This window comes from Bubalus kerabau, chromosome 13 (genome assembly GCF_029407905.1).
Source record: "Bubalus kerabau isolate K-KA32 ecotype Philippines breed swamp buffalo chromosome 13, PCC_UOA_SB_1v2, whole genome shotgun sequence".
Lineage (NCBI taxonomy): Eukaryota > Metazoa > Chordata > Mammalia > Artiodactyla > Bovidae > Bubalus > Bubalus kerabau.
Window position 1 is genome coordinate 53,503,368 of NC_073636.1, and position 27,495 is coordinate 53,530,862.

Genomic DNA, 27,495 nt, shown 5'->3' on the forward strand with positions numbered 1-27,495 from the left:
GTCTCTACTTGAAGGGCAGGCCTTGTACCTTCTGAAGACAGGCGCTTTTGGGTGCAGCATCCCATCTCCCTCTCTATCTCTGCGACAGACTCACCTGTCAAAACCCGAGCAGCGCACACCACTGCCACCTTTTCTGCTAGATGAGGTTCACTCTCCTTAGACCAACATTCAAGGCTCTTGGCAAACTGGCGTTACTTTCCTCTCCAACTTGAGCCTCTGCGTGGACCAACCCAAAAATCTGCTCCTCCCACAGATCCCCAGTGGTCTGTCTTTGCTCACATTCCTGCTCAGAAGACCTTGCCTGCTCTCCTCTCTCCAAGGGCCACCTGAAGTCACACATTCTACTGTTGCCACTACTTCTTCAACAAAAAGCCAGCACATGGTCCTGAGTTCCTGGGAGCACTGAGACACCACTGTGTTGCCACATCTTTGGAAGCCCGATGGAAAAGGGCATGGATGCCCGAGCTGTAGCCTGGAGCTGGCAGGCACTAGCCATGTGCCCTGTGGGAGCAGGGTGGACACAGCACTTAGGAAGCCGCCCATGTGAGGATTTAACAAGACAGTAAATGGGGAGGGGATGAATCTGGCAAACAGCCTGTGCTCAGTAAGTTTAGGTGAGAGAAGGCGCTCCCTGGCACCTCCCCCACCACGCCTGACAGATGATAAAGGCTCCAGGCTGCAGCAGGCCTGATGCTATTCAGAAGCAAACACAGTGCATATAAGACCAGCAGCAAGCTGCAAAAGCTCTTCTTAAGCATTTGCTAAACAAGTGCAAAAAAGGACTCAGGCTCTCTTGGGTTCCAGAAAGGAGATCTGTGGAAGGCAGGTGGGGCCATTCTCCACCCCAAGGCCTATACAGAGTTCAAACCAAGGTGTGACAGGACAGCTGAAGGGCTGAACTTAAGGGAAGGGCCACCCCTCTGCTTCTGATATTTGCACTTAGAAACCCGAAGGCAACAGACTACAGACCTTCTCTCTTCACCTCCTTCCTCAGTATTCCTTTCCTTAACCCCCAATACAGAGTATTTCCCAATTTAGAAATTGGGTGGCTCTCAAAATCAATTTCATAGCCAACAATCATGATTCCAATGTATAACTATTTAAAAAAGAAAAAAAGTGATGCCAGAGCTGACAAAGATGCTCTTTGTCAGAACAACCAGCCTACCCATGTGACAGGACACTGCACAAGTTTTCAGCTCTGAAAAGCAAAAGTAAATACAAAACCAAAACGCTATGTTCTTGAGACATAATTACAGCAGAGTGAAAATGCAAATAAAGACCCAGAAGAGCTAGATCCATCAGTCAACTAATCAGAAGCTGATTACAAAGAGGAGGAAGAACACAATACAGCAAGACTCGGTCATCAAATAAAGGCTGTGAAGGCGGCCCTGGGTCTATGGAGGTCACCTTGAGCCCAAGAAGGTGTTTCATTTTCAGTGTTTTTTTGGGCAGGGGGCGGAGAGGGGGGACAAGAACCTGCACACATTCCGAGATACTTCTCTGTTACTGTATTATGCACGGCAAGAGCCGGTATGAAAAAACAGCAGGACTCGACAGCTGTGGAGTACCTACTGCATGCCCAGCACCCCCAGGCTAGTTTTACATGAATTTTTCAATTTACTCCTCCTGAAAAACCTATGGGCAAGTGCTGGCAACCTCACTTGGTAAGTGAGGACTCCCAGACTCAGATGTCTACAGTTTAGATGGACTGAGGCCGGGAGAAATTTTCATCTCCACAGCCCATGCCAGGCACACAGCAGGTGCTTAATACATGCCTGTGGAACAAGTAAGTGCAATTTCCTAGTCTGGTTCAAAGCTATGTCTACGATTCCACTCAAGAGACAGAAGCCCGTCTCTAGTGCCATCACTTCGCCCTTTCCTGTGCCTGCTGGCCCTCAACTTCCCCTTCCTCTTCTAAGAGCCACCTCCTGTCCCACAGTGGCCTCACACGATCTGTTACTCCCCCGAAGGACTCTCGCTCACTGTTACTATGGCGTGGAAGCCCATTTTCCCAGGGTCTGGGAAGCCTGAGAAGTTCAATTGCTTTCCTTCCCCCTCTCTGACAGGAGGCCACAGGGCTTCACCTCAGTCTCAAGACACACACACAAGGAAGCAACTATGCCAGAATCTGGAGTTCCCCTCCTAGGACCGCACCCACCGTGGAGCTCTGAACATGCCAGAGCTGGGCCGAGTGGTCCTTTCATACTACTAGTTTTCTGGATGAGGCATCCAGGACCCACTGTGTGTGACCTGTCCAAAGCCCCATGCTAGGGTAAGCATATTAGACAGAGCCCGGATTGGAACCCGGCAGCCCCTCCTAGTTCTCAGGCCTCGATCCAAGCTTCCTGCGGGGCCATGGCGGGGGCCGGGGAGGAGGAGCAGGCAGGTGTCACAGGACAGATTCTGGATCTGTTAAGCAGAAAACTTCTTGGCCCCAACACTCCCAGTTCCTGCCACTGAACTCTACCCGGGCTGTCCAGAATGAGGCTGCAGATTCTGAAGATGCACCTGGGTCTGCCTATGTTGTTACTACTGTAACGGCATTTCATTGCATCTCAGTGAAATTCTAAAGTGGGAATTCTAAGTGGGAAACTGGAGTTCTGGGGACTGCTGTCCTCCTGCTATAGGGCTTCCAAAACACCGGGCTGGAGTGACGTGCTTCCGAAGGCTCTCTGTGATATGCCTGGTAGGTGCCCGTGCCCCGAGATGCTCAGGGTGGGGGGACAGAGGATGATCTCTGGATCACGTCAGTGGTGACATCTGGATTTCAGGTTAGGCAACTGGCCTAAACTCCCAAGCAACTCTTCTTTTTTTTTTTTGAGGAAGGAAGGTAAAAGTCACCCTGTTGTTTGGTTTTGGGTGTGGTATATTCACACTCATTTCTGCTGTCCCACACAAACCAACGATTCCATCCAAACATTCATCACATCCAAGCCTGCAATCTGGTTACTAACAACAAATGAGTCTTTGGTTGTGACTTCCAGCTCTCCTTACGTCTGGTACAAGGCTGGGCTGGGCTGGAAAGGCCATGCATTCTGCCAAGATCTGACAGCCCTCCCCTCTTTCTGTCCATGCCTTAGCTCTGCCCTAGACTGGAACTCTCCGGGAGGACATGTCTTAGACATGTCTGAAAAAAGCAGAAAGGAAAAACACAAAAGGGTGCTGTACACGATATTTAAGAGCTTCCTTTTTGCAAAAGGATGGAAGTAAACACAGAATGAGTCAACTGGCTCACATCATCTGTGACTCTTCCATTGGAACATAAGGTTAATACCAAAATCCAACATGATATACCATATATCCCGCCTGCTTTCCACTACTTCTCCAGGGCCAGGTCTCAGAATGACAAAAAGCCAAGGTTATCTACCATTCATAAGATTACCTGCCCAGGCCCCACATCTGGCTCCTTTGTGCAGTCTGGGAAAATAGAAGCATTTTCATCTTCCTCATTATGCCCTAAGGTGTGCCTGGGTGGCTCTAATCCATTCCTTCTGAGTCCCCAGACATCACTTTCTTTTACAAAGAAACAAAATACAGAATTCTGACCTGTGTACGATGCAGGCTGAGTTACAGCTTTCCCCTGGCGCCTCTAACTGAAAGTGAAATTCCTTTAAAGTTAGGAAATTCATTGCAGTATTTTACGGTATTGATTTATTTTAAACTCAGCAGGCAGTTTTAAGGCCTGCCATGCCTCTGAATCCTAGAAATGCTGAAGGAGGTCTCCATTTCCTTTGGTTCTGTAAAATCACAGAAGACTCACTAGCGGAAATGAAAAGAGGGGCTGAGAGCTTATACGCCACTGCCCTAGTTTATCAAGACAGACCTTGGGCATTCTCTCCAGGCCCTGGTCTCGAATGCCCCTCCAGTTGGGGATTTCACTACAACAGTCCTCTCTCCTCTCACCAGCCAAGTTCCTATACTCAACAAGGCCACCGTGTGCCAGGGCGAGTTTCAGACAAACCCTGAGATGTGATCACCTCACTTACCACCTGGCTTACAAACTGCCCCTAAACCTACCTTCAAGAACCAGCCCAAGGCACCACCTTCTCCAGCAAGCTTTCCCTCCACTCTCTGCAGGCTTCCTATATTTCTCCCCAGCCATGTCTACTACAATTAAGTGTTCTCAAGTCTGTGGCTAACTTGGGAGTCTTAGAGGACAACAGTGGGGTCTATGCTATCAAGACCACTGCTAGGCAAGTGTCTGCCGTAAGAGGGCTCTTGTTCATCAATCTGACTTGGCCTCAGAATTAAACACAGGGCTGCAGACAGCTGTATCAACAGGGACGAAATCATGAAAGCCCTCCGCTCTGGTCAGTAAATGAGCTGGAAGATGGGTCAGGGAGAAACTCAGCAACCCTTGCCATTTTGCTTTAGATCCTCATCAAACTTTACCTAAGCTCACTTAGAATGGGCTTCTTCCAGGCACCAGGGATCAGAGACAACAGGATGCCTGTGAGTCTCGTCAGAGCCCTTCCCTGTCCTGGTGTGTAGACTGTCCTGTCCCCGCGGTGCCTGTGCTTTCCTGCTGCCCCCACCTGGGGCATGCTTTGGGTCCCCTGCTTTCCAATGTTAACCTCTGTCTGCTTGTGTGGCTTTCTGCCTACTGGTGCCTGGCCCCTGGTCCTATGGGCGCCTCACCATGCCAGTCTTGCCTCACCTGCCCATGTTTGAGGCTCAGTGTGACATAAGAGGAATCAACACGCAGGTGATCTCACCTGAAGGAGAAGGTGGCCCTGCTGCAGTGTGCTGTGCCAAGGCCGTCAGACTATGAAGGATGCCCATGGGCAGCACTGATACTAATACCTGGGGGCCTCTCGTGTGGAGCTAACAGGACGGGGATCCAGCATCTGCCTCAAAATATAAACACACCAAAGCTGCTTTTAAAGAGGCTCTAGGAGGCAGGACGGAACAGAGGAATTTCCAGTCAGGTACCTAGTCTCAAATCCTGACTCTCAGAACTGTAGTGAATTCTCAGCTTCCTCATCTGCAGAATGATGGCAGAGAACAGAATAGTTGCCCAGATGATGTGATAAATAAGATACTGTATGTAAAGTGCTTAATTCAGGACTGGCGATAAAAGGACGGGGCCTCTGCCCTGCACAAGTCAGAGGGCCCCTGAAAAACAAGTTTTTATAACCAGGAGCTGCTATTGCTGGGGGAGTATCTGTGTCCCTGGGGTAAGAGGAAATGGGAATTGAAAGGACCTCAACCGTCAGGAGCTAGGCTCACAGCTGGAGGATTATAAGAGCTATTTTGATTTGCCCAAAGGGATGCTGCCTAGCCTAGGAGGAGCCAAGGATGCCAAGGAGGAGGAGAAAGTGAGCAACAATAGCCCTGGGGCAGGCCTGTCCCCTCATGGATGCTTTGATGTCCTGCAGAGCTTCAAGGGACAGATTATCCTTGGGGGCAACCAATCCCGTTACATAACAGACAGCTCGGCTTCCTCATGTTGATACAGCAGGAGCAACAGACAGAGAGGGCAAAAGCAGGGGCAAAAGCTGGCACCCAGGGAGCGGCCTGGCCTTACTACCACCAGCCTTCCCCGACTGAAGCTCCCAGGAAACACCAGCAGATGGACGCAGAGCCAGGGGCAGCCTGCACACTGCATACTGGCGGCACCTGGAGCTACCAGGTCTTCAGTGAACCCCGAGCTTGACGCTCCTGGGGAAAAGAGAAGCAAACCCACGCCGCTCTGCTCCCACAGCTCTGTAAAAGCTAGTGAGACAGGGTAGGACAAGGTTGGGGCCCCCACTGATAGACAGGGACTCAAGAGGCTCAGCAGTTCTAGTTCTGCTTGGACCTAAGATTAACAGTCACTGTCTAAATACCCTTGCCTCCATCTCTCCACTTTAACTAAAGCTTCCATTCTTTCCAAGGACCTAATCATCTACTTCAACTTCTCTGGTGACTCAGATGGTAAAGCGTCTGCCTACAATGTGGGAGAGACACGGGTTCGATCCCTGGGTTGGGAAGATCCCCTGGAGAAGGCAATGGCAACCCACTCCAGTATTCTTGCCTGGAAAATCCCATGGACGGAGGAGCGTGGTAGGCCACAGTCCATGGGGTCGCTAAGAGTCAGACATGACTGAGCGACTTCACTTTCAATCATCTACTTCAGGGTGAGGTTGGCACTTTCCTCTTCTGTTCCTCCCATCTTCTCTCGGGGCTGTTCAAGATTCTCCCAGACACTAAAAGGGATGCGCCTCTGGGGTATGAGAACAAAACTTCGGACCTTGGTCTCTTCGGCGGTTGCAGTGACTCTGAGAAGCCTTCCTCGCTCACTGTCCTCTGGGATGCCTAGTTGCTTACCAGCACACTCCGAACTTTGTCAGAGCAGAAGAAACCACCTCCCAACTGGAAACTGACTAAGTGCCAGGCACCTCAGGACCAGGTCACTCATCTCAGAATGTGCGGTGCTAGGGACGCAGCAGTGCAATCTACGTGATGCTCAGTTGTTTGTTGAGTTTTGAAAACATTTGAGATGTATACACAATTCCATACACATTGGCTAAAGCTATGGATTTAGACCTAGGTTCAAATCTAGGCTTTGACCCTTACAAGCTCTGTGGGCTTCAGGAAGTTACTTGAAAAGAAGTAAATGAAATAATGGTCATAAAGCACCCAGCCCAGGGATGGTCATTATCATCATCATCTCTGGCACTGCTACCCTCCATCATAGCCTGAGACTTCTAGACTCAGGAAGTGATGCTCTGAGTGGAGGTCTCAGAAGCTAAGTATTGCCCATGGTCTCCTCCTGCCTCTTCCCACAGCGAGGGCAGTCCTGGGAAAGGCCTGTCAGTTCCTAGGTTAGTTCTGATGCTTGGGTCAGGAAGCCGCTCTCGGGTACAGGCTGGACACTAATCTAGTCTTGGGTTCTCAACCACTCACTTAAAATCCTTCAAAAATTTATAGCCCCACTCCTACCCTAGGACAAAGTTTTGAAGACTTTGTCATTTAAAACAAACCACATTAAATACTGCACCGCCCCCCCCCCCATTTTAAAGTTTTTAGTCTTATTTTTGATGAACTTGATACCTATAAGGTGACATAATTTGGGTTTAATTACAGCCAAAAGGAAGAAAATAATCTGAATGGGTTTCTACAGCTTCAGTGTAAGCACGTGCTGCTGCCTATGAGATGAGCGGAAAAAACTTTTGAATCTCCAGCGAAGGGGCTCAACTCGAGTGCCGTGTTAAAAAACCTCAAATTCATAAAACAGAAATGAAACCTGAAGCCCAGGTCAAGCGGCCAACCGGATACCCAGCATGGCAGCCCAGAGCCACATCTTAGGACTTCAGGCCAGTGAAAAATACATCATTTATTATTTCAACATTACTCTTCCCAGGTGGCGCTAGTGGTAAAGAACCCACCTGCCAATGCCCGAGATGTCAGAGACCCAGGTTGGATCCCCAGGTGCAGAAGATCCCCTGGAGGAGGAAATGGGCAGTCCATCCCAGTATTCTTGCCTGGAGAATCCTATGGACAGAGGAGCCTGGGGCACTACAGTCCATAGGGTTACAAAGAGTAGGACATGACTGAAGAGACTCAGCACACGCACACATTACTTCAAGAAATTAGGCTCAATTTCCTTCTGATGTGGAGCAGCCACCGAGATAGCATATGGTACAAAGAACATTTTCTATGACCCTCAGATCTACCAACATCTGAGTTCCTTCTTCAGGCCTGAACTGCCCACTCCACATAATGTCATTCAAGGTCTTGGCTTCAAAAGGCCCTAGTAACTGAGGTCTGTGTATCAGACAGCAAACTTGGCCATGAATGCAGAGTCCCTTATCCCTCAACACCCTCCCTGGTAACATGTGGGCGGTGGCACCTGGAACATTAGTTTGGCTGGCTTCCTGCTTAGGGTAAGGCTTTTGGCTGGCTGGTAGGGACCATTAGGAATTATTAAATAAAGGTGACAAATAAGGGAGTAGTAGGACCCATCATTGAATAACCTTTAAAAAAATAGATACATTTTTCTGGAACAAGCTATTGGACAGTTGCCTTGACTATAGCTTTGCTTCAAAAGAGAAAGCTACTTATTTGGTAATCCTCAGAAGCAAGGCAACTAAAGACCACTGTCTTCAGAGATAAGACAATGCTTCCACCTCAAGCCCAAGTGGGTATCTAAAACTCTACCGTTTAGTATTTCATTTAGACAGTTTATACAAGGCACGTTCACAGCCTCTTGCAATCCCCCCAACAGCCTCACTCAGATAAATATGATCTACTCCATTTCACAGATAATAAAACCCAGAGAGGTAAATAACTTGCCTGAGGTCACACAGCCTAAAAAGCACAGATGGGACTCAATTCTAGACAGTCCACGAGGCAACACTCCTTTAAGAGGAATCCCGTGTTTCCAATCCAAAGTGTATTTCCATTCAAGGTTTGCAAAACACTGAAACCATTTAGCCCCAATTTAAACATTACTCTGAAATCTACAGTCCTAGATTGCTGAGGCATTCTTTCATCATGCTGATACTTGGGACAACCGGGTTTCCTTTATGCAGCTAGAATGTGATCCATGACCACAGGTTTGGTACGAAATCTGGCCAGGAATCAGGTCACCCAAGTTCTGACCATTCATTTGGAACTTTGAATAATTTCTTCTAAGTCTCTCCTACTTCTCAGCTCCCCATCATGGTAACAGAAAGAGGCATCAAAATCTCTTCTGCTGCTTGGCAATACATGAAGACAAAACTTTTCAGTTATCTGTCTTTTTCACTTTCATTCTCTTATAAGTGTATGGTGAAGTTTTCCAGAAGTTACATGATGAGTGATGTAGCACCAGGGTACACAGGGGAAGCAAATGAGAATTCAGCTGACTATCAAAGCAGATGCTGATTTGCAAAAATAGAAAACAATGCCACGCTACTGACTAAACATGGGCTTTCCCCAGTGGCTCAGCAATAAAGAATCTGCCTGCAATACAGGAGATGCAGGTTCAATCCCTGGGTTGGGAAGATTCTCTGAAGAAAGAAAAGGCAACGCCCTCCAGTATTCTCACCTGGGAAATCCCATGAACAGAGGAGCCTGGTGGGCTACAGTCCATGGGGTCACCAAAGTTGGACAGAATTTAGCAACTGAACAACTCACTAAATGTTTTTGGAAAGTTGTTTTTCATAAATTATGTGCAATAGCATGTAACTAAATTATTCATTTGAAAGAAACATTTAAAACATCCTTGGCTATCTCCACACTTGTACTTTTCTAGACCATTCTCTCCCCTGAACTTCAGACTCCTCCACCTGCCTACTTAACTTCTGTACTTGGATTCTGAACAGGCATTCCAAACTTTCAGATGACCAAGACCTAAATTCCTCCACCCAAACCTGTTCTTCCCCATCTCATTTGATCCTCTCTATCCTTCCAATGGTTTACGAAGCCAAGAACTTGGAGTCATCCTTAATTCCTTTCTCTCACATCTTATGTTCAATCTAGCATGAAATCCATCGGTTGACTTCAAAATTCACCCCAAATCCAATCATTATCTTCCCCGCTCCACTGTTCAAAGTCATCTTTATCTCTCACCTGGGTTATCAGAGTAACCTCCCATCCTATCCCCTCGCTTGCCCCCCTCCAGTTTACTTTTAGCACAGTAGTTACAGTGATCCTTTCAAAAGATCAGATATCACACAGCTGAAAACACATCAATGACCTTTCATCTTACTGAAGATTAAAAGCCAAAATCCTTACAGTGGCCTACAATGTCTCTTCTGTTGTTCAGTTGCTCAGTCTGAGTCTTTGTGACCCCACTGCTGCTGCTAAGTCGCTTCAGTCGTGTCCGACTCTGTGCGACCCCACAGACGGCCTCCCACCAGGCTCCCCCGTCCCTGGGATTCTCCAGGCAAGAACGCTGTGACCCCACAGACTGCAACAAACCAGGCTTCCCTGTCCTGGAACTTGCTCAAACTCATGTCCATTGAGTCAGTGATGCCATCCAACCATCTCATCCTCTGTTGTCCCCTTCTCTTCTTGCCTTCAATCTTTTCCAGCATCAGGGTCTTTTCTAATGAGTTGGCTCTTTGCTTCAGGTGGCCAAATAATTGGAGCTTCAGCTTTAATACTTCCAGTGAATATTCAGGGTTGATTTCTTTAGGATTGACTGCTTTGATCTGCTTGCAGTCCAAGGACTCTCAGTTGACTCCTAATTATCTCTCCAGCTTCTTTTCCTATACTCACCTCCCTGATCACTCTGTCTAGCCTTCATGCTGTTATAATGGTTATTGCTTTTGAGATTTTCTTCCTCCAGAAATCCTAGTGCCTTACTCCCTCAACTCCTTCTAACCGTTGATCAAAGGTCACCGTCTTTAAGGAGACCTACCTCGATCTCTTCCACTTGGAAGTACACCCCCATCCCTCACCTCTCTGCATTCTAATTTCACTTATCCTGGTCTACACCACCTCCACCCCGACCCTGCCCTGCTAACCCATAGCTAACATTTATGTCTGTTCATCTCTCCAGGAAATATAAGTTCTACAGTTGCAAGAATTTATTGGTTTTGTTCACAAATGTTATCTTTTGTGTCTGAAATAGTCCCTGGCAAACAGTTTCTCAATAAATATGTTGAATGAATATACAGAACTAGTTTCTCCATCTATATATAAAGCTTGATTGGCAGAAAGGGGAGTTTAGACTCTACAGATCTTCCCAGCCCAAGCCTCTGATTCTCTAACCAGCCAGATACTCATTTATACCACAAGTGATCTGAACCTTTGGCACAACAAGGTTCAGCTCCCAGTCACAAAGACTTGGGCCCTGAATCCGGCCCAAATTCTAAGTGTTCAGCTCAACAGAGCAGGACAGGCACCACTGACCAACCCCTGTCCTCATTAGCTGTCAGAGTGTGGGACACTTGGCCATAACTATGTTCCCGATCTTTTCTCAAGGTCACTTATTTCTCCTACCTGAAACAATACTCCTATTTAGCTTTAACTTTGCCCTGCAAAGCAGCACAGATCCCAAGGGTGGGTGTCCAAATGGGAACCACAGTTTCAACTAGTTAGGACAACCCCATAACCCTAACCCAAATTCAGGTCCCTCTTCCAATGATGACCTTCTTCGTACCCCAGGGCACACTTGAATTCTAAGCAGTTTTTTTTTTAAGTGGAAAAGATGAGGTGGGAATTGCCAGCATGAAATACAATTAAAATACTGTCCAGCCAACTCTTTTTAGGCTTGAACATGGTACTACCCCAAACCTAGCTTTAAGAATGCTGGGCAGTAGGACAAAGTGGCCTGGCACCTGGAAGATAATAAATGTTTGTGGAATGGAAGAATTAAACCTTGAGTGACTCACTTGAGAAGTTCACTGACTCAGTATTAACCAACTCCAACCAGAAATCTAAGGGTGACAAAGGGAAAGAAGGGACTAAGAACCCACCCGGGTAAGGGAGGGTTCTGTGCCCCAGGTGCTGAGGCTCCTTGCTCATGACCACAGGGATCAGCTTCTACCTATCACCTCCTCTCAAGGCTTCAGCAAAATCTAAGACTAGCTTATTTTCAGCTTGCTGTCTTGATATTAAAAAAAACAGGGGCTGGGGAGGAGGGGGCATGAGTAAGATGTTGCTGTTTAGTCGCTAAGTAGTTAGTGTCTGACACTTTTTGCAACCCCTCATGGACTGTAACCCACCAGGCTCTTCTGTCCAACGGCTTTCCCAGGCAGGAATACTGGAGTGGGTTGCCACTTCCTTCTCCAAGGGGATCTTCCCGACCCAGAGTTCGAACCTGCATCTCCTGCATTGGCAGGTGGCCTCTGTACCACTGAGTCACCAAGGAAGCCCCTGTTTTTAAATTAGTAGGATCTTAGGTAAATGACTTAACCTTTTGCAGGGCTGCAAAGATGAAACAAAATGGTACATGTGAAAATACCTGGCATTCAAGGTGATCAATGTCCTTTTCTTTTCCCTTTAAGGAAAATAAATAAAATCTGACCAATACATTAGCCAGCAAGTATATCAATCTCCCAGTATCTCTTATTTCCACACTGGCCAGCTGCCTTGCTAATTCTGCCCCAAAGATCCAGGGCATTTCTCTACCCTCATTGCTGTCCATTTAGGTTCAACAACATCTTCTTACTAGTATGAATCAAACAATTGGTCCAACTGGTCCTCTAAACTCCAGTTCAAATCAGCATGCACATGCTGAAGTTCTTAATGAACTGTTCTGCTCCAGCTTATAGATGGCTCCCAAATGCCTACTAAGTCAAGGTCAGATTCCAGGGTCCCATATTTCACCTTATTTCTAACCTTTGTTCCTTTGCTCACATCTCAGACTCTGGTCCAACTGCACTCCCACTGCTGTTCCTGGTATACACTTCCGTATGCTTTTACCTCAGCTCTATTCCTGCTCTTGCAGGCCCTCAACTACTACCTGTCTTCATCTTTCACTACCCTAAACTGCTAGGCTGCCGCTGGCTTCAGCTCCCTTGCAGAGACTAGGCCTTTTACCCGAATGCTCCCCTCTGCTTCCAGTTCCCTACTTTTGTCTCTGGGCACCATTCTCTGGAAGGTCAATTTCCTTACATCATAAAGCAACTATGATAAATAATGATTTAATGATTCTCTCCCTGACTAAGCTGCAGAAGTCCCAAGGATGGGGCATGTTTCCGATTTTGCTTATCATCATTTTTCCAAAGCCTAGCACAGTACTTGACAAATTAAAGTCCACCACCAATCTGTTAAATAAGCAAAGATTTTTCTATAAGAATTCACTCACCCACAGTTTATAGTATCTAAAATGGAGAAACCATTTGCTATCTGAAGTGGGAGAATAATTACATTATGGCACCTATAATGGAACATCAATTACTTTCCAGTAGTCATGTATGGATGTAAGAGTTGGACTATAAAGAAAGCTGAGTGCTGAAGGATTGATGCTTTCGAACTGTGGTATTGGAGAAGACTCTTGAGAGTCCCTTGGACTGCAAGGATATCAAACTAGTCAATCCTAAAGGAAATCAGTCCTGAATATTCATTGGAAGGACTAAAGCTAAAGCTCCAATACTTTGGCCACCTGATATGAAGAACTGACTCACTGGAAAAGACCCCGACGCTGGGAAAGATTGCGGCAGGAGGAGAAGAGGATGAGATGGCTGGATGGCGTAACCGACTAGATGGACATGAGTTTGAGCAAGCTCTGGGATTTGGTGATGGATAGGGAAGCTTGATGTGCTGCAGCGCATGGGGCTGCAGAGAGTCGGACACAACTGACTGAACTGAACTGATGCTTTCAAGGAATGACATGGGTAAATGTTCAGGTTAGAACTGAATGGAAGAACAGAAAACTAAACCTAAAACAGCATGATCTAAACTATGCAGAACTGGATGTACACGTAGAAGGATACAAATTGGGGACAGCGTTTATTCTGAAAAAAATTGTCTGTACTTTTGTACATTTTCTACAGTAAGCATTTATTGAGAAAAAGTGTTTCTAAAAATCTTAAGAGACTCAGTTCAAATGCAGTGTCCACTCAAAACTTCTCTAGACTTTCTAATTTGTACTCAAATAATCCCATGACTCCTCATGGAGACTTGGGAGGAATCTGTGGTATCGAGCACTTTATTTCTCTTCCACCCTGCATTTCCCCCCAACTCCATTCCCCATCTCTCCTCCCATCCCCCAGGGCCAAGTCTGAGGAATCCAGCAGTCCAGGAAGTGCACATGCAGAGCAAACAGAGGTACACTCACCTAGTTGAAAAACACCCAAGATGCTTTGCCCTGAATTTTAAGCAGCACATGTGACCTGGTCCATTCTGGTTTCAAGTTCAAAGGCATCAGGCCGGTCCTGTGGGTTAGCAGCTAACATATCTTTCAAGAGCTGCTTGATCCCCTCAGACATGGAAGTCCTGCGTTTCTGGGGGATGTGCAACTCCATCTTTGGGTTTTCTAGCAGCGCCTCACCAACAGGGACGATCTCAGTCCCCTGTTTGATATAGGTCCCCAGGAGCTCCTTCTTGGTCTCAGAGTCAATGAAAGTGATTCTTTCTATCATTGCCCAGATGATAATGCCCAGGGCAAAGATGTCAGCCTTGGCTGTGTAGTGTCCCTCCCAGACTTCAGGGGCCATGTAGAAGTCTGAGCCACAGGCTGAGGACAGCCAGTATTTATTCACATTCACATTTTTGTTGTCTGGATTGCCCTCTTTACCTCGGGGGGCCAGACCAGCACAGACCTTGCTTAGTCCAAAGTCTGCCACCTTGAGGATGGGGGTGCCAGACCGCTCTGTGATGAGGATGTTGTCTGGCTTTAGGTCCCTGTGCACGATGTGGTTTTTGTGCAGGAAGGCAATGGCGCTTGTGAGCTGCAGCATGAAGCTCTTGTTGGTGGCTGGGTCCGGCCTCCGGGACAGGACATACTGATTCAGGTCTCCACCTTCACAGAACTCCATGACAAACCAGAGATAGCAGGGTTCCTCAGCATAACCCAGGATCCTTTCTCCTAAATCAAGGGAAGACCAGAAAGAGCCTGAGTGAGATGGACGCAGTCACACCACGTACAGACTACAGAGATGCGGCACATGGGAGGAGGAACGACAGTGCTGATGGCTGCTTCGATCCAAGAGGACCAGCGAAACTGGCACGGAGCTAACTACACAAGAAGACCCGCCTCTACTCACTCAGGGGAGTCAGGGATAACACGAGAAGGGAACCCGGGCTTACCGCTGATCAGCCAGGAGTGCACCCTGCCCAGTTTCCGCTTCTGCTTCTTTACCTGTCAATGGCCATGTGTGAGGCACAGTACCAATACAGGCACCTGACATTCCATTCAGAATTTACCAGCACCGTAGAAGGAAAAAAATAGGCCCATCTAATGAAATGAACCCAAGGCTCACAGAGACTTAAGAGTGCACAGACTCAAATCTATGACTGCAGAGCCACTGCATTTCATTATACTGTGTCCAAATAGGTAGCATACTCCAGGGCTGCTGCTGCGATGAGTGAAAACATGTGAGAAGACTGTCAAATGTCTGTTACCCCATGCGAGGCCAAAGGCCTTCCCTCCATCCCTCCCTGCTTTGCACAGGATTCTCGTCATCGACGTATCTAGAATGGCACTACAATGTTATTTCAGATATCTTTCACTCAGTGTGTTCTGGTAGCCCCCCACACACCAAGCACCAGTTAGATACATGACAGGCCCATCTCTATGAAGTTTAGTTTGAAGAAGAGAACAGATCTTTAAAACAGCAAGCATCCTAAGTTGTGCACTGGCATCGAGGTCAAGTTTTATGAACAACGAAGAGGGGGCAGGAGTCACCAGATCTAAAAAAGTCCAAAGGGGCAGGACTTGAGTGACCCTAAGAGACAGGCAGTAAATCAGCAGGGGAATAGCCAGATGGGAACTCAAGGCTGAGACGGGATGGATAATGAAGCCCAGGAACAAAAGGACCAGAGAGGTGTAATGAGGAAGTCTGAAGTGGGTATAATATATAATCAAGTTGTGTGGGCTTGAAATTCTAGCTCTGCCTTCTCCAGAAAGTCTTTCCTTTTGAAGCACAGAAACTCCAGGAAAGCTGGTGACTGGCACCCAGACAAATCCCAATATCCTTTATAAAGCAGTAACAGTTCACTGAAACCTTAGCAGGAAGCTATCTGATGACTGCAAGAGCCCAGATAGCTTGAGCCTAAGTAGGCAGGTGTCTCATCCTGCTGATGAGGAGGCTGGGCCTGCCCTGGGTGGTCACACGGATCTTTCATGACAAGTCCTCTGACCTCTAACACAGTGTCTTCATTCTACCAAAAATGAAGGCTGCACCCCGTCATACAAGTCTCTGCCAGAAGGTTCCTTTTACCATTTACTTTATTACAAGGAGAACAGGTGATTCAGATGAGACCCCACTAAGCCCCCAAATCACCAAGGCACACAGTCAACAAAAAGCCAGCGGTTTAGGAGCTTTAGGTTGATGCAAGAAGGTGACTAGATGGACAAGGCAAAAGCTTTAGGTTTTTGACCATCATCTGACAGACCACATTGCCCCTGTAATTATATAATTTGTTTATATTGCTCACAATCAAAAGCAATACAGGTAGAACCAGTTTAGGGCAGATGGATTTTTTTTTTTTTTTTAAAAACCAGTTGTTTCCCGTCTCCTAATCCTCTTTCTAGGTCATCAGCTCTAGCGGCTTGAGGCTCTATCTAAAAAGACTGCAAAATAAAGCAATGATTTGAGCCCTGATCAGTCTAGACTCTAGAATAAAGATCCATAAAAAGGAGACCACGAAATGTTTGCTGATGGTAGAGCCAGAAAGGAAACTATTAAAAAGCCATCAGATTCCTTCTGCAAAGGCCACATCAGAAAACAGTGAGACTTCTGGTGGGGTAACAGAGGGTGGGGATGATTATTTTATATACAAAGTTGGTAACTATGGCAACTGAAGTAAAAAGAAAACAACTCTGCAAAAATGACTACATAACTGTGAAGTTCAGGTTATGAGAATCCAGGGAAAGAAAACAAAAGGTGAAAAAGTGCCCTCGGTCAGTGGATGGGTGGGTAGAGACACCCAAGACTGAGGCACTTGCTCTGGAGAATAAGCTAAGGTCAGGAGACACCTGAGGAGGGGCCTGTCTGTTAAGATGCCAGTGCTGGACAGGAAGCAGACACATCAGTGAGCGTGACGGAATGGAAGGTGGGGGGACACGGCGACATGTCCCAGGGACAAAAAGCACTTCTCTGCGCAGGCAAGGGCCTTGGGCTCATTTTATGAGAAGGTGCAGCATGTTTTTATGCAGCAATCCCAGCTGCCCTCAAAAACTAGGAGAGGCATGTCAGAATTCTGGTCCCTTCCTTTAGGCAGACTGCCTCCCTGGGCCTCTTTTCAGTGACCTCACATCACAGCAAGCTGGAGGGCGGGCACTGGACGCGTTGGGCGCATTTCTGTCGAGAAGCCTGCAGCAGCAGAGTAAGAGAGGGCTGGAAGTAAGGTCCAGCTTAGACCCCAATTCTGCTCCGTGGTTTACTGGGTGACTTTGAGACCAAGTATGATGTGCAGTTGGCTTGAACTGGGGGTGAGTCCCTGAACCGCTCAGCCTCCATCTTCTCATCCGTGAGATGAGAACGCCACGCCACATATTCCTGAGGGAAGCCACAGTCAGCAGAGTTTCAAGTGCTTTGGGGGAATCACACCCTTGCCATCTCCTGCACCATCATCCCCGCAGACCTCAGCCAGGGCCCCGCAAGTCACTGATTTCAGTCCTCCCAAGTGCTGGAGGCCAGAGAATTCACCTCTCACATATTAGGCAAAGAGGAAACGGAGACCAGAAAATGACAGTGGTGATTACATCACATTTCTCAGGCTCTAACAGCTAAAACTCATATGCTACCTAGAGCAGGCCACTTTCACGGGCATTTTATTACCTCCTCCGAGTCCAGTAGCCAGAAGACCACAAGATAAACTTTGTACTTCAAAACATAACCTATGCCACAGTTCACAGGGATATAATTAAAAAAAAAAAAAATCAAGAAGGTGTCTCACATCTCATTACTCATGGGCATAAGTAGTGTTCAAATCATCCAAAAAAATGGGCTCTATCGAGAAACTTGAGGCCAGCAGACTAGGCATAAGGATAAATCAATATGAGCTATGGAAAGGCAAGCACGTCCTGGAAAGGGATACAAAATACCCAGAATTTTATGAGCCTGTTTCCAAGCATCCTCCAGAAATTAGACTTTTTTTTAAAAAATTGAAATATAGTTGATTTACAATGTGTGCCAATCTCTGCTATATAGCAAAGTGACTGTTATACACATACATTCTTTTAATATTCTTTTCTATTATAGTTTATCACAGGAGACTGAATATAATTCCCTGTTCTATACAATAGGGACTTGTTTATCCATCCTATATATAATAATTTATTTATATCTGCTATGCTCTAGTATAAGTACATGGTCATACTAGAGTACATACTGCTTCTCAGACACCAGAGATGTGATAAGGGGCAGTCTCTGCCCTTATGAAGGCTTCCAGTCCCTAGAAGCAGAATGACTGCAGCTATGTGAATAAATAGGAGGCAGTTCTGCCTGAGGAGTAGGGAAAGGTGGTTAGGATAAGAGACAGGAAGGCTGAGAGTAAGTGGATTATGTATTGTGTCTCCCAGGATGGAGAGAGTGAGAGCACCCAGCTCAGAGGGCTGCATACTTGCAGCGAGGGACCCACGTAATCTGGGGTAATCACGGAAGAGATGTGGTAGGAGACGGGGAGAAATGAGGCTGGAGATGGCCTGGAGTCAGGTCAAAAGAAAGGGCGTCTGGCAGACAAAGAATGTGAACTCTAAGAAACGGCAAGTGACTAAATGTTCTTGAACTATTTTAGAAAAATAAGCTGCTTATTGAAATTAAGAAGTCACTAATGTTAAGTAAGGCATACCATTTAGGTAAGACATCCAAGCTGGCAACACTCTGGCTTGCCACTAAGTGCTGATTTCAGAGATGTCAACATGTGGAAGAACACATCTGAGAACCAGGTTCCCTCTGGAGGCAGGAGTTAGAAATGGAAGATAGACTAGCGGCCAAGAGACACATCAGAAGAAGCGAGCGCAAGGGAGGAGGCAAGAAGGGGATGGGAAAAGGTCTTGGATATTTAGAATCAACAGAACTTAGCAATGTATCATGTGTCTGTCACATGTGACAGGAAGGAAGAAGCCAAGCCTCTCCTCACTCCAAACTCGCATCTATTCACACGATCCTTTCACAAGTGAGGAAAAGGAGGCTACGGTCTCACTGCAGTCTCACAGAGGCAGACCTCAGCGTCTCCACAGCCTGGGTTTCTAATGGTGATGCTTTCCTGCCACCTCTTGCTGCCAGCAGCAGAAGTTAACACCTGGATGTCCCATTTCCCACTTGGATGCAGCTCCTTGAGTACTCTTACGTATGCCCCCAAGGAGTTTAATATTCATCAAGGCCAATCACACAACACGCTGATGCATTTTTCATAAAGGATTAATTATGATTTTGATAAGTATGCTGAGATAATTCAGCAATATTTATCACAAGTCTTCAAAATGCTCAGTCAATGTGACATAAAAATCCCATTCCAGGAATTTATTCTAAGAGAAGAGAACCAAAATGACAAAACAAAAATCTACCAGCATCAAAAAAGCAGCACACCAAGCACTAAAACATGCAGAGCTGATCTCCACACAGCACAGTAAAAGTGAGGAGGCAGAACGACCGTCCACGAGTAGTAGGTAATGATTAGTAATGGCATTGCCAACTTAGTTGAATGCTTACAGGGTCATGCTTTACTTCAACAAAATTTACTTAGCCAAAAGAGAAAGGTCATGTAACACATCATAAGCACAGTTAATGTGAAATAGGAAATAAGGTACAAAATTTTTAAGTTATGTTCAAAAAACATTATAAAGGAAGCCAGAATTGAGGTTTGAAAATTTGTTATGACCATAGCCATCCCTACTTTGTATTAAATACAAAATTTAATATATAACTTTTAACTTAAGAAGTGGCTCAGAAGATCAGTCCCAAGAAGATGCTGAAGACGAGGACCACCCAGCACGTACTCCCAAGATGAGCTCATAGACCAAGCCCTGGTCCCGGCCTCAATGACCTTGAGCTGTGTCACTATAAAGAGGTTGGGTCCAGTGTCAACACCACAGGCTCTGTTCAATTCAAAGTACTTCATTAATCAAATGTCACTGTGCACTAGAGAACAGACCCCCTCCGAGTGGCTGCCAGGGCAAGATACAGTGTCCAACAGAGGCCACGAGACCAATGCTGAAGTCTTTGGCCCAGTGGCCCTCCTGGGGTCAAAATCACCCACTCCGACACTTTCATGGCTATGTCACCCCAGGCCAACTTCCAAAAAAGACCCCATGAATGGTTCCTTTCTCATAAACTTGGAAGACACACGTACCCCAATAGGCGGGAATAAGGCTTAACTGTGACACACAAAGCATCTTGCAAGGTGCCTGGACACCAGGGCAGATAACTATCCAATATTAATCATGTTAATGTGTCAAGAAGCAGGATAGTCATACAGCAGCAGGTCAAGAACTGGAAGAACATTTGGATATAAACCTAGACCCTGACCCTACACCGCTACAAGTTACTAGTAGTATGACAAGTTACTCAAGTAACGCTACAATACTGTAAGTTACTCAGCTTGATGGATCTTGATTTTCTTGTGTGTAAAACTAGGTAACAGAAACTCTAACCCAAAGTGGAGAGGATTAAATGAGAGGATGAACCATGAAAATCTAAGGTTAGTTATTAGGACTCGGAACATTCCAAGGATCTTGTTAAAAATGCAGATCCCATTGGCCATGAAGACGGGCCAGTAACCCAGGGCAGCCCTGGTGGTTTCTCTCTCCGTGTGCAATGGGCCCTGCCAGGCCGCCTTCTGATTTGCCCCTTTATAACTCAGCCTTCCCTCCTCTCAACTTAGTCCACATTCCTGCCAGCTGTCCTCCCAGAGCGCCTCTCACGGGCTGCAGTCAAGTATCACCAGCTGTGCTGTGCCCGTCTGTCTCCTCCCTTAGACTGGGCACCACAGTGGAACAAGGCCAAGTCTCTGGGCTCCCACGATGTACCTCAACACACTGAGTAGGTGATCAATAACTGGGTGAAATGAATCAAGATGAGAGCTCTTAGCTGAAAAGGCGTAAAACGAGAAATAACAGAACGTTCTAGTATAGGACCTGCAGAATATGTAGATTAAGACAACTAAGCAAGCATCCAGAATTTGTGAGTCCGTGAGGAGGGCCACTGGTTAAATACCACTGAAAGCCAAGTTCAAGTTGAAAATAAAGTGATGTTCTATTGGGACCCTAAGCTCTCCTTGACAGTTTATTTATGCCATAAAAGGCCCTACCCAACATGATCCCAATTAATCAAACCTCTCAAGTAAGGGCTGCTTCTATCTCCTGGGGCTGGTATCTAAAACCCCCACTGCACACAGAAGGAAGGCAGTCTGCCAGTAGCAAGAGAAAATAAAAGTTTGCATGGCTGTCCCAAGACAATCAAGAGAACAGAAAGGAAGTAGAGGGTCCCTGGCAGCTGAGACATAGGGGCGGCACCGGTCGAAATAAGCAGTGCCACAAGTACTGGTTAATACAGAATCTGAAATACACAGTAGTCATTAGTTTTTCAGTAAAATATCATTACACCCATTTAACAACCAAGAGAAATAAGAGACCTCAGACATAAGCCACCTGTCTCAAAGTGCAGCACAGCTTTGTGAAGGAAATCAGGCTTGATCCAGAACACCAGGGCTTTGAGCCTGACTTTGCTATCTGCTTAGCTGCTTTATATCGGGCAATTTCACTAACTTCAGTGCCTCAACTGTCCTACCTGTAAAATAGGGATAATCACAGTATACACTTCAAAAGGTACTTGTGAGGACTAAATCAGTTAATTGGTAAGCCTTCAGAACAGCTCTGCGCACACAGCAATCGGTGAGGTTTAGCGTTTTGTTGAACAGGGTGAAACTGGGGCTAACAACTTCTGACAATACCAATGTTCTACTGTATCCCACTTATTTCCAGGGCCCCTAATGCCGCCTTTTTATCTACGTCAGAGTAGCCAAAGATTACCAGTCAGCTCTCTGCCTCTACCTAGGGGATTCTCTATACTCTGAGGCCCCAAAGCTGCAGTAGAGAATTCAGAGCTGCTTTCTAGGGGCCTGGAAGAGGGCAACCCAGCTCTGAACCCAAGGTTTCCCTGGGTTCTCAATGCCTGAGAGGAGTCTGCAGGCCGACAACATATCCACTAAGATCCTGGGCCCTCCCCCGGGGATCCTGGCTCCCCCTCAGCTTACTGAGGTCCACCTCCTTCCCTTGCTTCCTCAGGCCTCTCTGCTCCCAGAGGGAACCTCTACTATTTTCCAGGAAACCCACCATTTGTGACCTTTCACCTTTCGCCCTTAAGAGTAAGACGTTATGGGGAAGTCTTCTGCATGCCTTGTGGAGGAAACTTTGTATAGCTTCTTCTAGAACAGTATGTGGCTCATGGTCATCACTAGGCATCAGGGTGCAGACAAGATTACCTCCCAGGAGCCAAGATTCCCACCCACCTGAAGACCCTCAAGGTATCTTGAGTACCACTGCTGCTGCTGCTGCTGCTAAGTCGCTTCAGTCGTGTCCGACTCTGTGCGACCCCATAGACAGCAGCCCACCAGGCTCCGCTGTCCCTGGGATTCTCCAGCAAATAATCGGTCAAATGGAACAAGTTTTACCAAGCTGGGATAAGCTAGGTTCCTAGCTTTTCCAAACTTCTAATTCTTCAGTTTTATGAATCTTGAGGGTTTGTCCTGGATTTTCTTTTTGGTCCTTTTTGTTGCTATTTCTTAGAAGGATCAGTGTGTACCTTAGAGACAGCATCAGAATTTCTGAGTTTGACAGTGAGCTCAGGCTTGGCTGACATCTTTTAAGTGGCAGTAACCTTGAATTTAGTTTTAGGTGCAAAAGACAGGGTGCTTTGGCAATGAAAACAAGGGGATAAAAAGCAAACTGTAAACTCCTTTTTAACGAAAAGTCCTTAAAAGCTAAACAAAGCCACCAACCCATCAACCAAATAATTTACGAGACTGTTAATTTGTTTTTTTTAAAACAAAAAGCCTGACAGACTGGTTTGAATACTACCACTAACTCACTTGGGGTTAAGTCCTGTCCCTTTTCTGGGCTTCAATTTCCTCCCCTGTGAAACAGAAGGCCAGATGAGACACCTAAGATGGCTCACTGCTGACTGTCAAACTTCTGTTCTCTATCCAATGCTCTGGGTAGGACCTTTTGGTCTATATTCAGAGAGAGAAAGGAAGGACATAAAACACAGAAGTCTACCAAAGTTGGACAAGATGAAGAACTGTATTAAGAAGTCCTCTACCCCTTTTCTGACACTGGTTTATTCATACGTAACTTTTTAAAACTATAGAAACGTCTTCGGGTAGAGTTGACACTGAAGTGGGGCTTGGGGACAGGGACGAACCAGTCTCTATTCAGCCGAATTATGAAATAAAATGCACATTCTCTCTACCTATCCGTGTGTTCTCAGGCTCCCTTCTTTCAAAGCCCACCTTCCCTGCTACCTCCCGGTTCCCAGTCTTGCTAATTTGCACAACACAGTACAAAGCTGTTGTTAATGAGCCAACCGGCCTTTTCCTCCTCGGGTGACCCTGATTAGCATTTGAGTTTTCTACAGCTCCTCAAACTTTTCAAATTAAGTTCCCTTGGGGCTAAGAGTTGTGCCCCGCCCCCCCTGCAAATATCACTATACGGACCTCAGTAAGTTTGCGGGTTTGGTTCATTGAGACTTTAAGGGAGATTAACACTTTTTAGTCTGTTATTTATTCTAAATTACAGGAGACTGGTCAAGAGGTGACCACAAAGGACATTCTGTTTACAGACAGAGCTGAACCAGATTATCTGCAAACTGAAGGAATCTGCCCCGGGGTATATCAGGACTGCTAAATTTTGGAAGTTGAAGTCAGGGAAACTTAATTTGGGGTAATCTGGATACTTATTGTTCTCCACTTTAATACTGACAGTAAAAAACAGGCTTATTAACTGCTTATTAAATTAACACTCTGAGCATCAGCCTATAAGCAGAGGCAATATACACTGCCTTTACTATTCTTTCCCTGGGCCCAGAACATTAACTGACCCATAGCAGAGGCTCATATATTTAAGACTTCAAATAACTGAAAGGGATGTATTAAGTATGTGGCCTAAAGCAAAATATTTCATTTCTTTTAGGTCTCAGTTTTAGTCACAAAGGGAGGAAGAAAATATCACTGTTTCTGTCAACTTGGTGCTGCAGACAACCCAGGAAAGACAAAGTGTTCCACGGTCCACTTGGGGAAACTTGTACAGGAACTTTGTGAATCTTGAAGGGGATGACACTGGAAGGTTCACAATGTAGCCTGAATTTATTGAAGCAGTGGCTCTCTCATCTGGAGCACTCGTGGACATTCCCAGGCTGCACAGCAACCCTATGACAGAGGAACCCTCTCCCTATGAATAAAGGACTGCTCTCCACAGATTTGAAACAACCTGTCCCATGTTTCATGCAGTCAGCTTAGACAAGCCATGTCTAAAAGCAAATCTAAACCCCAAAGCCCATGCTAGGCTGCCACTGTTTACTGTGGAGTTGACAAAGCCAAGACTTCCAACCCAGGCTGAAGTTTCAAGACTGACATAGGGGACCCTTTGGCAAAGCAAATTGCTACATCCCAAGGAGTGGTGTAAGACGAAGTCCAGACCATTCATTAACCACAGAGAAGACAGTCTAAGAGTGAACTGAAGAGCTGGAAGAATCTCCTAGAAAGTCTTTTCAAAACAAATATATTCACCGTGGAGAGAGGGTGGGCTTTTCAGGACAGATGGGGCAGAGATGGGCATAAAAAGTGGAAGCCTATTTTGAAAAAGGACCCCAGGTAATATTGAGCATGTTCTCAATCCACTATCAAACTGATCTGAAGTGGGTCAAGGAGTTCTCTTGAGATGGGCCTTGCAGAATCTTGAGATCAGGCAAAAGCTCCAAACAAAATGCACTAGCTGATCCCACCCCACCCCAGATCCTACCCATCCTAAGGTCAGGTCTAGTTCATCTTCAGGGGAGAAGAGCAAATTGTTACCCCTCTTAAAAGGATTGAGACCTTGAATCAAGACAAATCTGGGATCACATCCCTTAAGCTATGAAAAATTGTAAAGAAAGCAGGAGGACAACCCTACCTCCCTTACAAGCTGATTAACCTTCATCAACTTACCTTCAAGTTCATCTCTAATCCTTAGTTTCTCTGTTTATAGAAAGAGGAGAGGATTTACTTTTAAAGTTATTACCTCCAGTCACTGTAAGAGATCTAGGGCAGAGCTGGGGCTCAGATTAGCAACCTCTCCCCTGAGAACACTGCTCAGGCCTTCCTAGCCCACTGGCTAGGAAGAGACCCCTGGCTACTTGTAGTGTGAACAAGACACGTGAGCACTCAGGATGCACACACCCCCTAACTGCAGTTAAAACCACCAAACCAGGACTTGCCCTCCCCAGGACTGCAAAACCCCTTTGCCTCACTGAGCCCTACCTTTTCTAGAAATAAAACCACTTACAAGTCAGCCTCAGAAAGTTAAGAACGTGTAAAACAAGAGGAAAAAGATATTCGATGTTGTTGTGTGACAGTTCTGGCCCACCTGTGGGGTTATTATGCTGCAGGTCCCAAGAGGACCTAGCCTAAAAACCACCAGTTAGCTTGAGTGCCCTGGGAAGAAGAGCTGGGGGTCTCAGAGGAAAAAGACGAACCAGAGTCTGCAGGGTGGAGCCCGAGGGTTCGGGGATTTTTGGAACCAGACAAGGAGTGGGTGTGGGTAGGTCCAGCTGAGTTTTTTTCTTTTTGTTTGCTTTGGGAGGGAAAGAGAAGGGGCCCAAGCCTGTAAAAGGGCTCGGTAGTTCTTCCACTAACTCTGAACCCAACCCCCTCCACTTCCAAATCCGACCTTCAAAGTGCTAGACGTTTCATAATAATGGCTCACACTAAAGGAGCACTATTACCACAATGGTTAGCACTTAATGAGCCCTTGTTATGAAAATTCCAGCTAACATTAGGGCTGGGAACTGATTCCGGATCAGGAGAGGGGAGGGAGGACTTTTTGCCTGGCGCAGAAAGGAGGGTGTGTCGGGTCCAGGGTGACAGGACTGGGACCAGGTTCTAGGGGTCCAGGGGTCAGTTTGGGTCTGGCCACCAGACTCTCGGGCCCAGGCCCGGCGTGGCCCGGGCGGCCCTCGGCGCTCCTACCTTTGAGCGAGGTCTCCACCAGGCGCAGGTAAAGCTGCGAGCTCTTGTTGCCGTGGCTCATGCGCTGGGCGAGCCCGTTGCGCTGCAGGACGCACTCTTCAAACTGCACGACATTCTGGTGGCGCCGCTTGAGGCTGGTCAGGGCCCAGAATTCGGCCAGCGCCAGCTCCACGTTCTCGGGGGCGTCGCAGCGGATCTTCTTGACCGCCACCCGGGCCCCGCTGCGCCCGGCCACTGCCTCGTACACCACGCCGTAGCTGCCGCGCCCGATCTCCGCCAACAGGCTGTAGCGCGGCCGCGCCGACCCGCCGCCGCCCTCTGGCCGCCGCCGCGCCAGGTAGGCCTCGCCCGGGGCCTCGGCCGCCACCGGATCCATGGCCTGGGCCGCCGCCGCCGGCCTCAGCTTCGCGCTGAGCGCCCGCGGCACTGGGCTTCGCCTTTTCCGCTCGGGGCTTTGTGTACCTCTGCGAGCGCCGTCCTCCTCCCCCGTTTCCATGGCTGCGGGCGGCGGGGGGAGCAGCAACGGTGCTGCCCGGGACCCCCCTGCCTCATCCCTCCGTCCGGCCCCGGGACGCGGAAGAGCGGGACCTTGGATTGTGACCTGCGGGCGAAAAAGTCAGTTAAACGACCAGGCCTAGGCGGGGAGGCCTGGAGCGTAAGCCTCAGGGCGTCCCACCTCCTCCTCCGGCCGTTGCGGCCCCTTTAAGACGGAAGCCACGGCTGCAGAGCGAACGGGGGAGGGGAGGGGAAAGCGGGAAAGACGAAACCACGGGGCACTGGCTCAGAGGGGGGAGCCGGAGAAAAGAGCAAAAAGTCCCCGCCTTTTCAGTTAATTTATCGTGTAGCAGTACAAAAAACAAGGACCCGCAGTTTCCATGACTGATGAAAATAGCCTTCAGAAGCAATTCAGACTGTGGAAATCTTTTTCCGCTGCTTGGCTCCCTCTGGGATGCCCCTCCCCGCGTCCCGCCCAGAGTTCTCCCGGGTGTAAACAGTCCATTGAATTAAGCCCTAGCAGAGCCCCGCGGACCGACCCAAGTCCCGCCGGACTGCGGGTGTAAGAGGGTGGCTTAAAAGTTCGGCGTCCCTGAACGCGCCCAACCTGGGGCCCAACTGCCCTCACAGACCCCCGAGGCGGCAGGCGTAGTTCCAGCTTCGGTGCTAGCTTTTACGCCGTGGACAGCGCGCTTACCTGGCCGGCGCCCTTCCACTTCCGGGCAGCGCGTTTCCCTCCTAAGGCCCCCGGTTGGGGATGGTCCGCCCCTGGACAGGGCTGCCTCGGGTACGGAGCGGCGCGGGAGGCCGCGGCCCGAGTCGGGCGTGCGACGGCGCCTGCTACTGCACGAGTGATGGCAGCAGTGCTCTCGAGGGACAGCTGGGCGTCCGGGCTCCCGCGGCTCTCCACGTGTTCGCGCCAGCTGAGCCCTTTACGTAACCTTTTTATATAAGCCGCACGTCCGGCCCTCAGTCGGGCCAGCGGAGGCTCCTGGTGGCCCATCCCCCGGAAGGCCGGCTGAGTGCTGCGCCGCCGGCGTCTTGCCAGGGTCGGCCGGCCAGCCGCAGCCCGGCGCACCCACGCGGGGCGGGGGCCCAATCACAGACGAGAACACCCAACCAACAAAAAATAGGCGCCAAATTCCCGCGATTCGGCTGTGGCCTCTGGTCTCCGCAGCCGCTTATGCACCGCAACCTCCTCTCTCCGTCCGCGCTGCGAGAAGAGCTGCACGCAGTAGGCCCTAATAAATACTG

General features: G+C 47.8%; 1 protein-coding gene across 1 annotated transcript; it reads right to left on the minus strand.

Annotated features, from left to right (window-relative positions):
- Nucleotides 1–13,349: 13,349 nt before the first annotated feature.
- On the minus strand, nucleotides 13,350–27,244 carry STK35 (serine/threonine kinase 35). Its single transcript, XM_055544380.1, has 3 exons — nucleotides 26,939–27,244; nucleotides 25,747–26,347; nucleotides 13,350–14,446 (listed from the first exon to the last, which is right to left on the minus strand). Exons 1-3 carry the CDS (start codon nucleotides 27,242–27,244, stop codon nucleotides 13,734–13,736), a joined length of 1,620 nt encoding a protein of 539 aa, XP_055400355.1. The 3' UTR covers nucleotides 13,350–13,733.
- Between the last annotated feature and the right edge of the window lie 251 nt (nucleotides 27,245–27,495).